The sequence below is a fragment of the Dasypus novemcinctus genome, chromosome 17, assembly GCF_030445035.2.
Source record: "Dasypus novemcinctus isolate mDasNov1 chromosome 17, mDasNov1.1.hap2, whole genome shotgun sequence".
Classification (NCBI taxonomy): domain Eukaryota; kingdom Metazoa; phylum Chordata; class Mammalia; order Cingulata; family Dasypodidae; genus Dasypus; species Dasypus novemcinctus.
In genome coordinates, this window is record NC_080689.1 from 26583887 (window position 1) to 26602964 (window position 19078).

At 39.1% G+C, this 19078-nt stretch overlaps 1 protein-coding gene across 6 annotated transcripts in view; it reads left to right on the forward strand.

Annotated features, from left to right (window-relative positions):
- Positions 1-19078, forward strand: part of ARHGEF33 (Rho guanine nucleotide exchange factor 33) — a 73844-nt gene that overhangs the window by 26183 nt on the left and 28583 nt on the right. For 4 of the 6 annotated variants that reach the window (XM_023586784.2, XM_058278426.1, XM_012522461.3 and 1 more), the window contains exons 4-9: positions 618-667; positions 8804-8968; positions 9281-9402; positions 10358-10500; positions 13990-14049; positions 14881-15105. In XM_023586784.2, the coding sequence (XP_023442552.1) occupies positions 618-667; positions 8804-8968; positions 9281-9402; positions 10358-10500; positions 13990-14049; positions 14881-15105 (765 nt within the window). Of the gene's footprint in view, positions 1-617; positions 668-6290; positions 6435-8803; positions 8969-9280; positions 9403-10357; positions 10501-13989; positions 14050-14880; positions 15106-19078 lie in introns of all 6 variants that reach the window. The other 2 variants (XM_058278423.1, XM_058278424.1) reach the window with 1 other exon arrangement.

The following is a 19078-nucleotide window of genomic DNA, read 5'->3' on the forward strand; positions in this document are numbered from 1 at the left end:
TATGAATATACCACAATTTGTTTAACCATTCATCTGTCAAGGGGCACTCAGGTTGTTTGGCTATTGTGAATAATACCGCTAGGAGCATTGTTGAACAAGTATCTGTTTGAGTCCCTTTTGCAATTCTTTTAGGTTTATATTTAGGAGTTAAATTGCTGGGTCATATAGTAGTCCTATATTTAACTTTTTGAAGAAATGCTGAACAGTAGGGAACATTTTATGCAGGTCTTTTGAGAAAAACAAGGCAGATGTCTTGTGGAAAGGAGCCTTCCTGACTCTAGAACTTTCCCCCCAGATAAATTTCAGTCAGCTCCAAGATTATGAGGGACATACCGCCTGTACATTTCCTTTGATCATTCAGTTTGGTTGAGAAACTTCCCCACTCCAATAGTAGAACACAGTTTTCTACTACAGAGGTACATCAGCCAGATATGGTTTTCTCATTAGGATATGAATATAAAAACCACCTACACCATCTCATTTTTTATTCTTCTTGAATTGTTTCGTGTTATATGGATATAGATATGATCCTACAAGCCCCTTTGTTCTTTGTATGTATCTGAAGAGAACAGGGACAGAATGAGTCATATTGAATGAACAAATCTCTTTCCTTCCAGGGGAGAATGAACATATGCCGATGAACAATCCTTCCACACAGATTTACCAGGTAAAGACAAATAGATTGCTCTGACTACTTCCATGTGTAACCATGTTGACCTTCCTTTATGTACGGATATTTTTTTCAAGTTTTTTTATTGTCTTTTTTTAAAAGATACATAGATCACAAAAAATGTTACATTAAAAATATAAGAGGTTCCCATATACCTCACCCCCCACCCCACCCACTCCTGCCACATCAACAACCTCTTTCATCATTTTGGCACATTCATTGCATTTGGTGAATACATTTTGGAGCATTGCTGTACTGCATCGTTTATAGTTAATGTTGTATTTTACACTCTCCCCCAGTCCATTCAGTGGGTTATGGCTGGCTATATAATGTCCAGCATCTGTCCCTGCGATATCACTCAGGACAACTCCAAGTCCCGAAAATGGCCCCACATCCCATCTCCTCTTCCCTCTCCCTGCCCTCAGCAACTACTGTGTCCACGTCTCCACATCAATGATGCAATTTCTTCCATTGCTGAGTCACAATAGTTCTATAGTAGAATACCAGTAAGCCCACTCTAATCCATATTTCATTCCTGCATCCCGGGATGCAGGAATGAAATATGGATTATTTATCCTGGGATGGCGGTATCCACTCCACCTCTAAATCGGGAGGGGGCTTAGATCCCACATGGCTGATGGATGTGGTTTTCCTGCTTGCAGTTGTAGGCACTCTCGGTTCCCTGGTGTGGTGGTTGACCATCTTCACCTCAGGCTTTTTTTTATAGCATACAAATGCTATTGCATTTGTTCTTGTGACAAATTTGTGAGATAGGCAGGGCAGGGAGCATCATTCACATTGTACTTTTGAGGAAACCCACCTCTGAAGGCCAATTTATCCAGATTATAAAATTCACTCTCCACTTCCTCCCCCGCCCTCCATCACCACCACCCACACAGACTCTGCTCCTCTTTCCCGCTTCCGTCATCAACACGGCCACTACCTCGCACAACAGTCTTCCCATCAAGGAGAAGAGACCAAGACCTGCTTTTCTATTTTCCTGTTACTGGGGAGAGCTGAGAATTGAAACAGGTTAACACCGCAAATGTTCAAATATAGTGATCAAAACAAAATTTTAAAGCTTCTTTTGAACAATGGGAATAATCTAATTTACAAGGAAAAGAAAAGTTCTGTCAAATGTTCAATTTTTGCCATAAGGGCCACATTGGGCTGCTTTGGCTCTCTAAATAACATTCATTTGACATCTATCTTCCCACAGTAAATTTAAAATAAATTTCTTTCCTGAAAAATCATGGACCAGGAGTGGATGTAGCTCAGTGGTTGAGCGCTTGCTTTCCATGTACAAGGTCCTGGGTTCAATCCCAGGTACCTCCTAAAAAAACAAACAAGTATGGACCATTTATTCTGATATAATTTGTATTATAAAAGTAGCTTGGGCTAGGGAAATCCATGTTCCCTCTGGAATTAAGTCAGTATTATGTGGAATAAATGAGAAGGAAGAGCAAATTGACGTGCCTTGGGAGTTGGGAGAAAGCGTGATTTCAAAACTGGCTTTAAGGTTTTGAGTCCTGGTAACTAGGAAAAAGAGAGAGCTCCCAAACAGAAATATAGGAGTCCAGAGGAGCACGTAGCTTGGGGAAATGTTTAGATTTGTTGAGTTTAAGTGACAGTAAAGTGAAAAATAACAGCTAGTCCACAGAATTTTGCAAGAGATCATTGTTGTGGACCCAAATAGGCAAGCTAGCACAGGATGCTAAAAACGTTTCTTTACCCATAGTGCTCGCAGACTGAGACCAGCAATGGAAGGGGTAGGAGAAGCAGCCTTGTTTCAATTTAATGCACATTTATTGAGCAGTTACTGTGTGCAAAGTACTTGGTCTAATAGGAGAAGAAACAAATGAAATGGACATTCTCCTTGATTTTTTAAGCTCCACAACCTATAAAACACTCAGACAATGTGGGCTGTTGAAAGGTTTACAATAGAGGCATGGATAAAATTCTAGGGGGTACCAGAGAGGAATGAATGAATATTGACTGGAGGATTTGAACCAGGCATTTAAGGGCGAGTTGGACACTTGGTAAGTGGATATTGGGGAAGGGTATTTCAGGCAGAGGGGCCAGCTCGAACAGAGGTATGGAAGCAGGAGTGGGTGCTCAGTGCAGATCTGATGCCCCTTTTGTCCACCTCCCATCTGTTTGTGCCTGACCTGTATGTGGCATTTGAATGAGTGCGAACACATCTTTACACTCAGGTATGATTTAAAGTCTATTATAGATTTTATGTAGGTCACTCCCTGAATGTTGGCTAAATATAGCTGCGGAGAGAGTGGCCTCATTATTTTATTGTACCACAGATCCAAGTATATCTGTTCGCAGTGGCACAAACGAAGCAGGGGGAGTGAAGTTGGTCTATGTGACCTCTGTGATGCTGTGATGACAACCCCATCCTGGTTTTAAAAGAATGCTTCCTAAGCCTCAGACTGTTTACTCCAAGCAACATTTAATCAAAAGAAGAAGAGGAGGAGAAGAAGTAAAGAAGAAGAAGAAGGAAGAGGAAGAGGAAGAGGAAGGAGGAAATGCAGTAGGGTTAACTATGATAAAATATAATCTATACTAGAAGGGAAAGTAGTTGAAGCAAAATATGAAATTCCAGCCATTCTCCACCTCCTTACTTTATTTTATTGATAAAAGCCATCCCTACTTGAAATTACAGTATATATTAACTTGTTTGTTTTTGTATTGTCTATCTCATCCACTAGAATGTACGCTCCAAGGGCAGGGCTTTAGTCCATTTAGTTCTGTTTTATTTTCAGCATAAAATACAGTGCTTGGCATATAGTACACATTGATAAATAATAGGTAAATGAATATCTACAAGCGACATATATTGAGCCAAGAGGTCTGATGCATTCCATCTGGTCTCAAATGAAGTTGGAAAAATTATATGTTTCTTTGGTAAAAAAAAGAGATCCTTACTTTGTACCCTAATCAAAGTAGCTCCAAAATTTAAAAGAATCAAACCATAACAATTTAGGATAAGTGAATATTTATTTTCCCTCTGGATGTGAATGTCTTTCTAAGCAACAAAACAAAACAAAACAGTGGAAGAAATCACAAATGAAAGGGTAAGAGAAGTCATCCACTTTATTATTTTAAAATTTTCCAATATAATATATTTTAAACAAATCCAAAGGTAAATAAAATTAGAAAAATACTTATAAAACTATTACAAAAGTATAATGATATATGTTTCATAAAAATCAATTAAAAAAGAAACTTCTGAGATCCTAGTAGAATACCGGCAAAAATTTACCTAAGTAATATCACAAATTGCTAAAAAACAGAAGTAAAGGTTGAAGTTCACAGAAGCAATGATGAAAACAGGAAGTATTATATTTAGTTTTGATGAGTATGTGTATATCAGCAGAATTTTTAGGAAAGTAATTAGTCAGAATGCAGCAAAAGTGTTAAAATAGGGCACCCTTCACTGGCTCTCTGTTCTACAACCTTTGGATGCATCTGCCCTTCATGGTGACAGGAAGGCAAAGTAAATCAAACCCGGTCCCAGAAGCCAATAAGAGAGCGAGTTCTACCACCTCCCAGGTTCGTTCCAGGTAGAATTACCACCAGAGCAGGTGAATCAGTGTGGACACACCACTACAGCTTGGGTTTGCAGGCTCCATAGAGTCCCTTTTATTTGAACCCAAGTCTGTACTCTATCTTCTCATCCTTCGTACACCACACGTTTCCCTCTCAAAGTCCACTCCTATCTTTTTCCAGAGCCTTCACCCTTGAATACTTCGTTTCGCCTATGGATTTCTTCTATTATGATTCCATTAACACGAGGACAGGGCCCCACAATGAAGGCAACAGATGTGGGCCTCAGCCCAGCCCTCACACTAACGCTTGGAACTCCAGCTGTGTTTTGGGTTCACTGCAGTCTTAAGAAAGTAAACCTTGCAGCTTCTTCCATGTATATTTCTTATCTTTCAGGCATCTTATTGCCCAAGACATGTTTTTCTAAGTTCACATTTAGGACATTACATATCATAAAGAAAGTTTTCAAGAATATAGAACCAGATTTTTATAACCTTTCGAACCCTCAGCTCAAATATATTTTATATGCTTATTAATTAATTGAATCTATTGCAACCCCTCAAATACAGTAGATTTCCCTTTCCAATACTACCTAACATTCTTTGAATCAGTTATTTACTATTTAGAACTTTTCACCAGGAAATAATCTGAAACACATATAAGGTTTTAAAATAAAAAGCATGGGGAACGGATGCAGGTCAAGTGGTTGAGTGCCTGCCTCCCACATGCGAGGTCCCAGGTTCAATTCCTGGTCTCAGTACCTAAAAATAATTTAAAAAATTAAAAAAGCATGTATGTCAGTATTATTAATAATATTGAAAAATCACAAACACTATACATTTCCGAGTGTGCTTTACCTACTCAGGTAAAGCCTGTCACATCCACAGGATGGAATATTATGTAGTCATTAAAAATACTAGATATTTTGTAAAAAATGTGAAGGATAATGGAAAGGGCGTACGAGAGTGGTGTGCAAAAGAAGTGGAGGCAGAGCCAAAACGTATCTATAGTGTGATTTCAATTACATAAATATATGCATTTATATGCATAGAACAAAATAGAAGGGAATACATCAAAATGTTATAGGCTATGTTGAAGCCATGAGAAATGGGGTGATTTTTTGTTTTCTTCTTTATTTTTCTCTGTAATGGAAATAATTTTACAAAATAGGTCATGTGCCAAAAAGAATCTCTCAATGAAAAACTATGGGAACCAGTCCTGCAGTAATAGGTTTCATCATCAAAACTGCCAATGAAAGTTTTCCAGGATTTGAAAGTCCTGGTTGATTCTCATGCTCCCTTTGCCATTGATGAATGTTCTTCTAACACGAGAGAGGCCAGCTCTACCAGGCCTGCCATGCATCCAGGGACTAATAAAATAAATTTCTGGCCCACCAGGCCTCACTTTAACTTCAGCAGGGTCCTGTAAGAATGACTTTAAGAGTCAACTCCGCAGGAATGGAGAGGATGGATTTGGGAAATTTACTCCTGATTGTTCAAATTACCTGTTGCCTACTTGCTGTTTTAAGTCATTGCATTTCTGGGGATTAATAAAGAGGCCTAAAATTAGCACTGGCAAAAAAGACCATATTTCTTCTGCAGTGTTCCTGGTTTAGGGGGAAAACCAACGCAATCCTTGCTGTCATGTGCTACTTCGAAATATGTGGGCTTTTGCTCTTCTAGAACCCTTAGTCGAGCGTGGTGGGAATTTGGCCTGCATTGTGAAGGTTTCTCAAACCTTGACATTTGGCTTTGCAGAATTCCCAAAGCATGGACCTGGTCCCCTGAATGTAGCCTCCTGACATTGATAATGGGGCAGAAAGGAAGGGAAAACCCCTATGAAAAAAACAAGTTGGAACTTATGAAACTTTAGATTGAGGCCTGAGGGAGCTTGGGTGGACAAAACCATTGGAAGACCCTGATTAAAATTCATCGTCAGAAGAGCTAAGAAGCCAAGAGAGTAAAGAAAATTGAGAAACAGAAATTAAGAGCAGGAAATAGGACGAATTCGGACTCCTCTCCCCTATTTCTTTGAGCCTAAGATGCCCTCTGTGGTACCCTAGGCTTCGAAGCACATGCCTTCCCTGAACCTACCTCCAGTGGGAGCCCGCCTCCAGCGGCAGGAAGGAGGGATCATATCCTCTCTAGAGCAGCTTCACGAAAAAATCAACGAGATGAGGAACGTGTTCAGCTCACTGGAGAACAAGGTAGAAACCTGTTTCTAATCCTTGGGGTGGGCTGTGGGCTGTCAGACAAGAAAGCCGAGGAGAGAGCAAAGAAAAGAATGGAAGACCATGTCTTCAGAGTATTTTTCAATCACAAGTGAATGGTCAGCTTGGTGTTGGAAAACCAGTCCGTAGCTGCTAAAGGGAGTGAGAGCCGCTCGCTCTTAGGGACACGTCGTCTCAGGCTGTGTTTGTGCTCGCTGTGGCTAACCATCCTGGCTGGTCAGTGGTTGTGAAGCTCTTTATAAAGCTGTAGTCTGTAGTGTTACTTCCGTGGCAGGTACCCAAGGGGCTCAAATTAATATACTGGAAGGAAAAGAGTTTATGGCTCAAAATCTCTGTATCATTCTCAAAGTCTCTATATAAGCCCGATTGTTAGAAAGTTCGATAGTTCTTAATTTTGAGAGCTGGGATTCTACAGGGAAAAGTCTTTCCCTTAGGCTTCTGCCCTGCCCTTGGCTCCTGGGGAAACTCCACACAGCCATCCAGGGGAGCAGTGATAATGAAACCTATTTCTGTTGGATTGTGCTTCCCTTTTTTTTTCCCAAGTGGGAAACCCGAGTGAATGTCAGGGCACTGGAGTGATTGTCAAGGTCTCCTTTCTTCAATTTTCAAACCTGCGTATGTTTTGCTTTGGCATTATATAGCTGTCGATTTTGTTTATTTTGCTCACCGAAGTTGAATTGACATAAAGAAAATGAACAGATCAGAAAGTAGTTGATCTGGTAAGTTAGTCAATCGTGATGACCAAACCAAAGCAAGGGCCAAAATCTACCACAAAGATGAATGAAAAATAAAAATGATTGGAAAGAAAACCAGACAGCTCATGTTTCCTTCCAGTCCCTGCTATTTTCCTCTGCTTTCCAGCTCCAAACCCTTGACAGGTCCTGCTTTTTTTCTCAGGTTCCTCTACTACTCTTAGCCCTAGAAAGAAAGGCTTTGTGAAGTATGGGTGAACCACAAAACCCTATATTTTCTTTAAAAAAAAAAATGTGGTGTAGGAGACTAAGTTATTTTATGGTGGGAGGTGCCAGGGTGAGCTGGGACCTTTTAGATGACCAGATAGAGAAAATGCTTAGAAACACATGTTTTCAGGAACTTTGTTTGGACTTTAGTTTTCATTCCTTTAAAACAAGAATATTTGGTGGGTATTTTAAATTATAGAATAAACCTTCTAAAAAGTTCTGCTTTAAAGAGACATCTGGAGCTAAGAGTTCCTCTGCTTAGTAGGGGGTAGGATCATAAATGGCAGGAAAGTAATATTATTATCTAGCTGTTATTAATAACTTACTTTCTGTTGAAAATGTTTTATTTCATTTGTTCAATAAATAAAACTGGACTTTAGAAGTGCTCCCTTTTCTCCACATTTCTGTTTGTGCTTCACTTTTTGATTTGCCGCTTAAGCAGGGAGAAGATTTAAAACTTTTTGAACATCTCTGTGTATCCAGGATATACTGTCAAGGCAATTTATATACATTTACTCATTTAATTCTCAAGACAGGCCCAAGAAATAGATATCATTATAGCTATTTTAGAGATAAAGTTGCTTCAAAGAGGGCAGCCCACTTGCTTAAGGTGACAGTACTTGTAGCAGGAAGCTAGGATTTGAGCCCTGGTTTGTCTGACTCCAAACCTGACACCCCTTACATGGTGTGGAAATTGACAATAGAAGCACAGAGCGTATGCTCCTGCACTCCAGCTTGTGTCCTGAAGATGATTCACCTCACTGATAGTAACACTCTGAGCTCAAACCGTTGTAGATCTTTCCACACCTTCCATTTGGATTGAAGCTGACTCTCGTTAAAAATGCCATTATTTCCTATCCCATCATATCATCCCAGAATATTTAAAAAACTTCTTCCCTTTCAAAGAAACTCTCAGTTATAATGAGTTATTAGTCTTTTTATCCTTTCATTTCTGAAGAAACAAAGAACTGAATATCTTTATCTTCTCATAATAACCAAGAAGAATATGACTCATTGCTGCTTCTTTCACAGAATTCCAAGTTACCAGATCAAGATGGTCTTTCACATGTCTATGCTGCTTTTCAAGTAAATCTCATTTTAATTCAATGTTTTATATTAAATAGGACTTTGCAGGAGCACTTGTAAACATAATGAATTGCCTTCTTGTCACTTATCAAGCTCGGCATGTGCAATAAGAAAAAAGACTCTCTTTTCTCCAGATGAATGGAACCAAAGTTGCCTTAAGCCATCCCAACTTCATAAATAAATCAAGACTGTAGATTTTCAAGAGGCTGGTTTCTTAAACAAAAGAAAAGTTCAAGGGGCCAACAGCACCATTTATCATAACGTACAGCAAATTGAAATCACTCTTCCTTCATTGTTTAGTTGCAGGCTCTAGCCTCCGAACTCAAAACTGGTTTCACAGAAGCAATGCAAGAATTGTCAAGAATTCAACATGGAGAATATGCTTTGGAAGAAAAGGTTAAGAGCTGCAGATGTTCCATGGAAGAAAAAGTTACTGAGATGAAGAATTCATTAAACTATTTCAAGGTAGGCCCCTTTTCCATTTCCCTGCTAGAAACAGGTCTTATTAATAAAAGTAGAAAACTTGCCTTTTCCCATAGAAACCAAATATAGGAATTTTCTCTCTAGCCATTCACTAGTTATAATGGAGAAATACCTACTTCACGTTTTTCTCTTTTTTTTTTTGGAGCTTTGCTTGCAAATTTGAGGCTATTACAGAAGTAGATTTCTCATCTCCCATTCATTCATTCCACAAATTTGTATCCAAAATCTATTGTGCACTAGATATTATTGTTTATATGCTCTTACTCCATGTACACATCTGTTCTTATTTTTTAGGAAGAGCTGAGCAATGCCATGTCCATGATTCAGGCCATCACTTCCAAACAAGAAGAAATGCAACAAAAAATTGAACAGCTTCAGCAGGAAAAGCGAAGAGAATCTCGAAAAGTTAAAGCCAAGTGAGTGTCTTATAAAAAAATTCACCAAAGACAAACCCATAAACAATAGGTTATGCAGAGGACACTGAGAACGCCTCCCCACTATTGGAATATAACTGGTTGGCCATTGTGCTGCACAGAGTTGTTATGTGATGGGGGTTCTAGAGCTGTACTAAATAGTTAATACTAAAAATAGATGGTAACACCGTTAACATGAAAAAGTGTGCTTAATGCAATATGAAGTAAAATTAAAATGATGTAAAATAGCATGCATACTTTGATTACAATGATAGAAATATACAAAACAACAAATGGAAGGATGTACTTTAAAATAATGATTGTTGTGTTAAGACAGTAGGGCCACCAGTAGTTTTCTATTTTTTAATCTGTTTTCTAAAATTTCTCTAATGCTACAATTATTTTACTTCTATCATTGAAAATAAATTTATGTTCAGCAGTGTCCCAACAAGGTTGAATCAAGTAGAGTTTCATTACTGAAAATACGTAATCCTTACTGTAATATGTTTTTAATATTATAGTTTTAAATTAAAATTTGAGAAGAATATTTCTGTATTTTTATGATCCTGGAGAATGGGTTATTGTTTTCAGTTAAGACCTGCTGCTTCCTGGTAACTTTCAGTTGCTTTAGTTAAGGTAAGCAAATTTTCATCTCTGTAAACTCTATTAAGATTCTGATGATAGAGAAGTCAGTAACAGAAAAATAAGAATGTAGATATTATAAGTAGAAGGTTATTTCTGGATATTGCAAGTTTTTTTATCCAGCATAGGTGATGAATTAGGTTGAACCACATGCATTGCTGATGTTTGACCATTTTTGATTCACAAAAACGATAATCTCACATGGTTCCACCTAATTATTCAGAAGTTTTCTCTGGAGTTGTTCTGAACCGAATCGCTTCCTAACCCAGCAGGTATTAAGACCCTCGTTGGCCTTGTCTTTGTTTCCCTTTCATAGGAAAACTCAAAAAGAAGAACACGGATCACAGGCCGGCCCAGCACAAGCACAAGGAAGTCCTTTCCGTTCAATCAATATCCCTGAGCCTGTTCTTCCAAGCGAAGATTTCACAAACCTTTTGCCTTCGCAGGCCTATGAAAAAGGTACAGTTAACCAATCACACTGAATGCGCCAAGGTTTTCTTCCTTGACTCCTGGGGCTTAGTTAATAGTAAAGAAGGGACTTTAGTCTTTCATTCTTATTAAAGGAAAAGGGTGTATTGCTCAGAATGTTTCCTCTTATAATTGGAATTTAGAAAAATCCAGAAGGTCTAAGAGTCCAGAATAGTCTACCCAATTTTAAAAGAGCTTCTTTTGGAGAGGGGTGGGGAATACTTATCTAAGTACTAATAAATTGCAAGGGGCTTAAAAATAATTTATTGCACAATCAATACTATACCATTTATAGGAGAAAAGTGTTTACAAAATTATTTGCTTTATTAAGTCATTTTTTATTTCCTACATTCCTTCTTAATCCTCTGCATATATATTTAAAAAACAGCTGTGGTCTTTAAAATAAAAAGCAAAAAAAAAAAAAACAAACCACCTATATTGTTAACATAAAGTTGCATGTTCTACAATTTTTTTCACTGACATGACTAAATCCTATCTCCCCTAATTGGCAGTCTAACTTCGTACCTGTTTTTCTCTGGAAAGCTGGAGCTGGTGTAATCTGTGGGATGAGACATTCATTAACCACATCCCTGATCTGAGAAAGCAACTGTTAGAAAATGGCCTTCTCCCAGTCAGTGCTGAAGAAAGTGGCTTTCCAAGGGATGTCTGAGGGTCAGTTAATGACCTGTGTTCAACTCAGTAAAAAAAACCAAAAAACACAAAACAAAACAAAAAATGTTTGCTACGTCTTTGTATTCCCTACAATGTCTATCAAAGCACCTTATATGCAGGAGATTGGATGTAGATATTAATATTGTTTAGTTGAATTTTCCTCTTTCTTGTTGTTCTCATGTAGAAAATTTTCCGAAGATGGGCTCAAAGATTTCTCAACCAATTGTAAGCTTCTCAAGGGCAGTGCTGGTGGTTTTCTACCTTTATAGTTTATGGAACCATTTGGTTCATATATTCACAGACAACAACTGATTATTGAATCAGTTGTAACTGAAAAACTGAATTTAAAAGTTCCATCAAATGACTTTTAATTTGGAGTAACTTCAAAGTGCAGGTTTCCTTTTTTTATTTTCACTTTCTTACCCACTTGAGTAATTATTTTAAAGGCTGATAGGTGCAGCCTGGGAAGACTCACTCAATCCCTCGGGAGAATGTGTTCACTGCAGGTAACTGTATTTTCTTTGCTCCATGACATGCAGAGCAAGACAGGAAAGGATGGTCTTGCTGGGGAAGAGAAGAGGATGGCCTTGGAAAGTGTGCTGGGACAGCTGAACATGCTCGCAAGCTTACAGTTTAAAAATTGTATTTCCAAAGCATATTCCATTGATCAAAATGTGAATCCCTGAGTCTTTCGAGATTGTGTAACCGCCTTCAAGGAAATGAACAATCACAGGATTTGATGAATCCACTGAAGACAAGAGATCCAAATGATTCCAGTGCCCAAATGGATTAAAATGAGCTGTTTAGTGCCAATTCTTCCTTCCTGCCCAGCTTTATAGACATGCTCATTGTTTATTCTCCTGAGTTGCTGCAGAAATTTGGGAAAACGTGTCACCATAAGACATTCTGGTTAAGATTGGCGGTAGCTTAGGTTAAAACTCTGGGTCATGGGACCAAATTTTCAGAAAGGGTTGCTTTTCCCACGGTTACTTATAAATCAGTGTAATTATTATCTTTGTCCCCCAAAGTCAGCAGCTTAAAACAATGAACATTCATTACCTCACAGTTTCTCTGAGTCAGGAATGGGGACGCAGCCGGGCTGGTACCTCTGCCTCGAGGTCTCTCATGAGGTTGCAGTAAGGCTGTGGACTGTGCCCGCAGTCCCTTCGGGTGTCTCCACGCAGCGGGCATCCTCTTTGCAGCCTTACTCAGCTGGGCGTTGGCAGGCCCTGGTCCATGCAGGCCTCACCCAAGAGCTGTTTTCCGGTATGACACCTGGCTTCCCCCAAGGCAAGAGATCCTTGAGAGAGGGAGAGCAGAGAGAGGGCCCAAGACAGAAACCACAGTCTTTTTATAACCTAATTTTGGCAGTGGCAGTCCATCACATCTGCTGCATTCTATTCATTAGAAACAAACCACTAAATCCAGTTTACACTCAAGGGAAGGGATTACATCAAGATATGAACTCCTGGGAACAGGGCTTATTGGGGCCATGTTAGAGGCTGCTTACCACAAATGGGTAGCCCTCTATTTGAGAAGGCAGCCTCCTTATGTGGGCTTTCTGATGCAACAGCTTCCTTTATGTGCCTTACAATTGTACAGCTGGCAAGTTTGAAAATGTCATTTTACAGCACCCTTTGGGCTCCCACCCCCACCCAAGAAATCTTCAAGAAGATATCTTTTTATATAACCAGCCTTTCCCCCAGACCAGTTTTGCCAAACTTTTTGAAATATACGGTTCTACTATCTATCTCCTCTTTCTTTTTTTTTTTTTTTAATATTTTTGAGGGTTTTTTTTTGTTTGTTTTTAATTTTTTTTTAAAGATTTATTTATTTATTTATTTAATTAATTCCCCTCCCCTCCCCTGGTTGTCTGTTTTCTGTGTCTTTTTGCTGCGTCTTGTTTCTTTGTCCGCTTCTGTTGTCATCAGCGGCACGGGAAGTGTGGGCGGCGCCATTCCTCGGCAGGCTGCTCCCTCCTTCGCGCTGGGTGGCTCTCCTTCTGGGTGCACTCCTTGCGCGTGGGGCTCCCCTACGCGGGGGACACCCCTGCGTGGCAGGGCACTCCTTGCGCGCATCAGCACTGCGCATGGGCCAGCTCCACACGGGTCAAGGAGGCCCGGGGCTTGAACCGCGGACCTCCCATGTGGTAGACGGACGCCCTAACCACTGGGCCAAAGTCCGTTTCCCTATCTCCTCTTTCTTAACTCCTGTTTATTCCACTCTTTCAATATTGGCTTCCATCCCTACCACTCCACTAAAACCGCTTCCTTACCTTCCTTGATAGTTTTTAATATTCTTGATACCAGCCTGGATATCAAGACCAGAGGGGCTGAAGCAGAGTGAACAAGGGAAGGAGACAATAGGAGATGAGGGTAGCAAAAAAATAAAGTAACAGTAGGTGGGGGTTGGGGGAAGGCCTGATCACCACTGTAAAGACTTTGGCTTTTACACTGAAACCGGAAGCCACTGGAGGGTTAAGCAGAGCGTGATAGGGTCTGACTTTCATTTTGACATCATCACCACTGGCACCATCATAGTTAAACTGTAATTTAGAACTTACTGTGTGCCAGGGACAATTTTAAGCAGTTTACATGTATTAACTGATTTCAGTCTTACACTGATCCTATAAGGTGAGTACCACTATTATAACTTTTTTACAGATAAGAAAATAGTACTTGCTGCATTACACTGTAATTTTCTTCATTTTTCGCTTGATCTTCCACACCTGTGAGTCTGTCTGCATTGCCGGGCTCGGTCCATGTTAGTGGAGCAAACGCTGAATGAAAGCTTTCCTTCTTTCTGCAGCCCAAGAGTCCAGATCTGTTCATGCAGGAGAGAGTAATGTGAAGGGAATGATGGGTCCTGGTAAGTGGTTCGTATGTGAGTTCTCTTTTCTTCCAGCAACATGCCTTTTCCCTCTTCCACCGTCCCTGCCTCTACTCCCTCATTCCCAAACCAGGCATGCCATCACCCAGACAGGTAAAGCATGACGATTACTAAGATTCTCAAGTGTCTTCTGGAGTAGGTCAACTATTCAATTAAACCTGAGGAGAGAGAAAGTTTGGGGAAATTTGAGACAAACCAGTATTTTCGGTTCTTTCTGGCTTACTTCAATTACCACATGAATTAAGAATTCACAGGTGTATCTGTGGCATGACATGTTTTCTATGGGCTCCATGTTTTATGATTTATTTCATTTAAAAGTTATTACTTAGTAGACAATTCACCAGAATTTTATCTATTACTTCATCTTCCCTCCTATCTCCCTCTTTCCCTTTTCCTGTCTGCAATTTGGAATCATCAGGGTCAAGGAGAACAAATTGCAAATGAAGACATTGTGTTTGGCAACCTTTGTACTCCTCTTTCTGTACCGGGAATGCTCATCTGAAAGGAAACAGACACGAGGAGTCAATACATATTACCACAAATTAGTTCTATTATTTTATGTTTACTTTTTTAAACTGCCTTATTCAGTAGAGACTACATACAAAGTAGTAAATTAAAGGATGTACAGACTAGACACACAGAGGGGTGACCCCTGCAGCTGAGGAAACTTTATAGATTCTTCACTGATATATTGGGAAAGGTCGCTATTAATCCTTAAGATATAGATGTACCCACACAGGGGCATAATAGTGACAAACATAATTTGTTTTCTTAAATGTCAGACCTTGAGAGTAACTATTATTTCTTCAGGAGTGAACCCAACCATTCCAGAAGCAGAAGAAAACCTCAAGTCTTGCCTTTCAGCTGATCTCCAGCCCAAGGGCCATCTCCCATCTGGTGTGTGGAGGCAGCCTAAGGATGTTAAAGAATGGGGCGAGGAGTATGTCACAAAAGACCACCCAGATAAACTCAAGGAAGCTGGCCAGGGCAGACACAGCTCCTTGGAAAACGTTTTATGTGAAACCTCTTTAGCTGGTAAGTTCCAAGAGGAAAGGTCAGCGGAAATGCTCAAGGCCTGGCTGCACCAGGCTTTGGACCTGAGAGTTATAAATCCTACAAACCTAAGGGCTAGAGAGTCAGGGACATATGAGACCACCTAGGCTACAGTTCCCTTTGCAGATGAAGACACTAGTCTTCAGAGGTGGAGGGACTCATCTCAGATCACAAAGCTGGTTTGGACTGCCACCTGGATTCTGGCGTTCGTGACATTTAATACTTCGCGTAGGATTGGTGAGAAGAACAACAATTTTGTGAACTATTTAGTCTGTGATGTGGCATCTTCAGTTTTGAATCTTTTATTAGTAGTTTGCCACCAAAATAGCAACAGGGATTTACCCTCCCTCTTTCTTTCCTTTTCTTTCCTTCATATTATAAATCATCACTGAACATTTACTAAGTGCCAGACAATGGCTGTTTTGGGGAAAGCAATTTTTAAAATTAATTTTAAAGTTTGCTGTCAAATACTTATAACACTAAATAGTACTAAAAAGTTTATTCTGAAGAACAGCAGCAGCTGCTTAAAGCTCTTGACGGTTTCTTCTGGTACTTGCTTCCACATTTCTAAAAAAATGTTTTTGCAGCTATTTTTAGGGGGCTAATTTATATAGAGTAAATTGCACCAAACTTAAGTTCAAACTCATTGGCTTTTTATGTATGTATGTTCCCTGTAGCTTCTGTTCAGGTCAAGAAGTACATTTCTGTCACCCCAGAAAGTTCCTTCATGTACTTTCCAGTCCATACTCATCCAATGAACCACTCTTCTCACTTCTGTCACCATAAATTAGTCTTGCCTGCTTGTTTGTTTTAGGTACCAGGGCCTGGGATTGAACCTGGGAACTCATATGTGGGAAGCCAGTGCTCAACCACTTAGCTACACCAGCTCACCTGAACTGGTTTTTCGTTTGTTTGCTTGTTGTTTGTTTGTTGCTGTTTTTAGGAGGCACGGTGACTGATCTTGGAACTTTCCATGTGGGAAGCAGGTGCTCAACTGCTTGAGCTACATCTGCTCCCAACTTCTGTCTGTTCTTGAACTTCATAAATGGTATCATATGATGTGTACCTTTTTGCGTCTGGTTTCTTTCTCTCAACATGTTTTTAAGATTCATCCATATCATTGCATGTACTTCATTCAATAGTTCGTTCCTTTTTATTAATGATTAATAGTCCCATTGAATTATTTTTCCACACTTTATTTATTCTCTTGTTGATAATCATTTGGGTTATTTCCAGTTTGGGGCTATTATGAAAAAAACTGCCAAGAAAATTCTTATGAAATTTCTCCATTTTTCTTGGTTATATACATAGGAGTGGAATTGTTGGATTATAGCATAGGAATATGTTTGACTTTAAGATAAAATGTCCATTAGTTTTCTATCAGCAATTCATGATAGTTTCAGTTGCTTCACATCTTTCCTAAATATTTGATATGGACAGATTTTTAAATTTCAGCCATTCTTGTGGGTGTGTAGTGGTTATCATAACTGTGGTTTAATTTTTACTTCTCTGATGACTGATCATATTGAATACCTTTTCATATGCTTATTGGCCATTCATATATCTTTTTTTCTGAAGTGCCTTTTTGAGTCCTTTGCTCAATATTTTAATTGTTTTTTTTTTTTGCCTTTTCATTATTGATTTGTAGGATTCTGAATATATTCTGAATAAGTGTCTTTTGCCATATATATGTTAAGAATATTTTACCCCAGTCTGTGTCTTACCTTTTCACTTACTTAATACTCTTTTTTTTATTTTTACTTAATTTTTTTAGGAGGTACCAGGGATTGAACCTAGGACATCCTACATGGGAAGCAGGTGCTTAACCACTGAGCTACATTGGCTCCCCAAGGAGAGCTGGTTTTTTCATTTGTTTGTTTGTTTTGTTTTTAGCAGGTACCAGTGATCGAACCCAGTACCTTCTACATGGGAAGCAGGTGCTCAACCACTGAGCTACAACTGCTCCCCTTAAACGTCTTTTTTTTTTTTTTAGGCACTGCGACCAGAATTGAACCCCAGACCTTGTATGTAGGAAGCCAGCACTCAACCATGGAGCCATGTCAGCTCCCCTGAGTTGGTTTTTTCAGTTGTTTGCTTGTTGTTTGTATTTTTGTTTTTAGGAGGCACTGGGTATCAAACCCAGGACCTCCCATATGGGAAGTGGGCACTCAACCACTTGAACCACATCTGCTCCCCATTAATAGTCTTTTTTTCAATTTTGATGAAGCCCAAAATATCAATTCTTTAATAGCTGTGACTCTTGTATCCTTCTAAGAAATCTTTGCCTACCCCAGGTTCAGGAAGATATTCTTGCATGTTTTCTTCTGAAATCCTTACAGTTTTAACTTTAACATTTAGATCTGTCTTGAATTAATTTTAATGAATGGTGGGAGGGTAGGCATTCAGGTTGGTTTTTCCCCACATGACTATCGAGTTGTTTCAGCACCATTTATTGAAAACAACTCCCTTTCCCCAGTGAATTGCATAGGAGTACATCAAGTGACCACACAGGGGTGGGTCTAATTCTGGGATATTTATTATTTGTTTTCCAGGTAGCAGAGAATTCACATCTTGATGATATTGAGTTTTCCAATCCAAGAACATGGTATATCTCCCCATTTATATAGGTCTTCTTTAATTTTTCTGGCAACATTACAGAAAATCTTACCATTTACCTTCTTTTTCTCCTAAACCACTTGCCCTGGAGACCTCTGTCCTCCTGTTCCTCTCTGGCCCCCTGCACTGTTGTCAGCCCGGGACTCCCCAGTCTTCCTAGGAATTCCTTTCCCTTCTCCTGTATGCTAGATTCCTGGTTTATTTTTTGTTTGTTTTTTAGTCTTGTGTGCCCTTCTTTCTTGGTTTACTCCTTTGTTTTGGTGGAGCACAACATCTAGTAGCTTCTACATGCTTGGATGACAATTTGACTAAATATAAAATAATTTTCCCTTATAATTTCAAAGCAATTGTTGCACTGTCCTCTAGCTTCCAGTGTTGCCATTGAGAAGAAGTACAATTTATTCAGACCCACAATCCTTTGTAAGTTGGCTGATTTTTCTCTCTGGTAACTTTTATGAACCCTTTATCTAAGTGTGCTAAAGTTTCACAGTGATGTGGTGTGCCTCACAATAATGTGAAAGTCTTTTTTTTGTTAATTGTGCTGGGAACTCTATGGGCCCTTTCCTTTGGAAATCCTTTTTTTCTTTTCTTTTTTTTCTATTTTAATTTGATAATATCCTATCATCCATTTTTCCTTTATACTTGAAACTTCTAGCATTGGATACCCTGGATTGATTTTCTCAATTGCCATCTTTTTTTTCTTTTATTGTTCTTCAGTGTGTCTTTCTTCTATACGGGGGGAGAGTTGCTTGACTTTATAATCAATGTTTTAATTTTTGCTATCTTTTAAAATATGTCAAAATGTTTTCTTCTTTTCTTCCTGGTAGTTCTCTCTTTTAACATACAGCATCCTGTAATTGTTAACTGGCTGGGATATTTTTTTCCTGTCTCTTTAAGGAGATTAATTATAAGGGTTTTTTTTGTTTTGTTTTTGCTTTTGTTTTTTTAGTTTTCTTTTGTTTCTCACATTGTCTCTGTTTCCTTAAGGTTTCCTTTTCCTTTTCTTTTCTTTTTTTAGATATATGTATACACATCTTTTCTCTTTATGTTGAAAGCTTTTTTTACATGTCTGACAGTCATTGGCTAATTATTTATTTATAAGGAAGAGGCCAAAACAAAACAAAACAAAACAAATAACAATAAAACACCTGGAAATTCTGTGTTGACCAAGCTTTTCTGTAGCCTAGTCCAGTGGCAAATTAACTATTTCCATAGAGGCTTTCTTTATGTCCGTGTCCATGGGTCTTTTTTCGCAGGCGCTTCAGTTTCTCAAGTGATAGATCCTCAGATCTCCTACCTGGAGAGTGCAAGCTGGGCGGCTAGCATTCCGGGGCCTGCA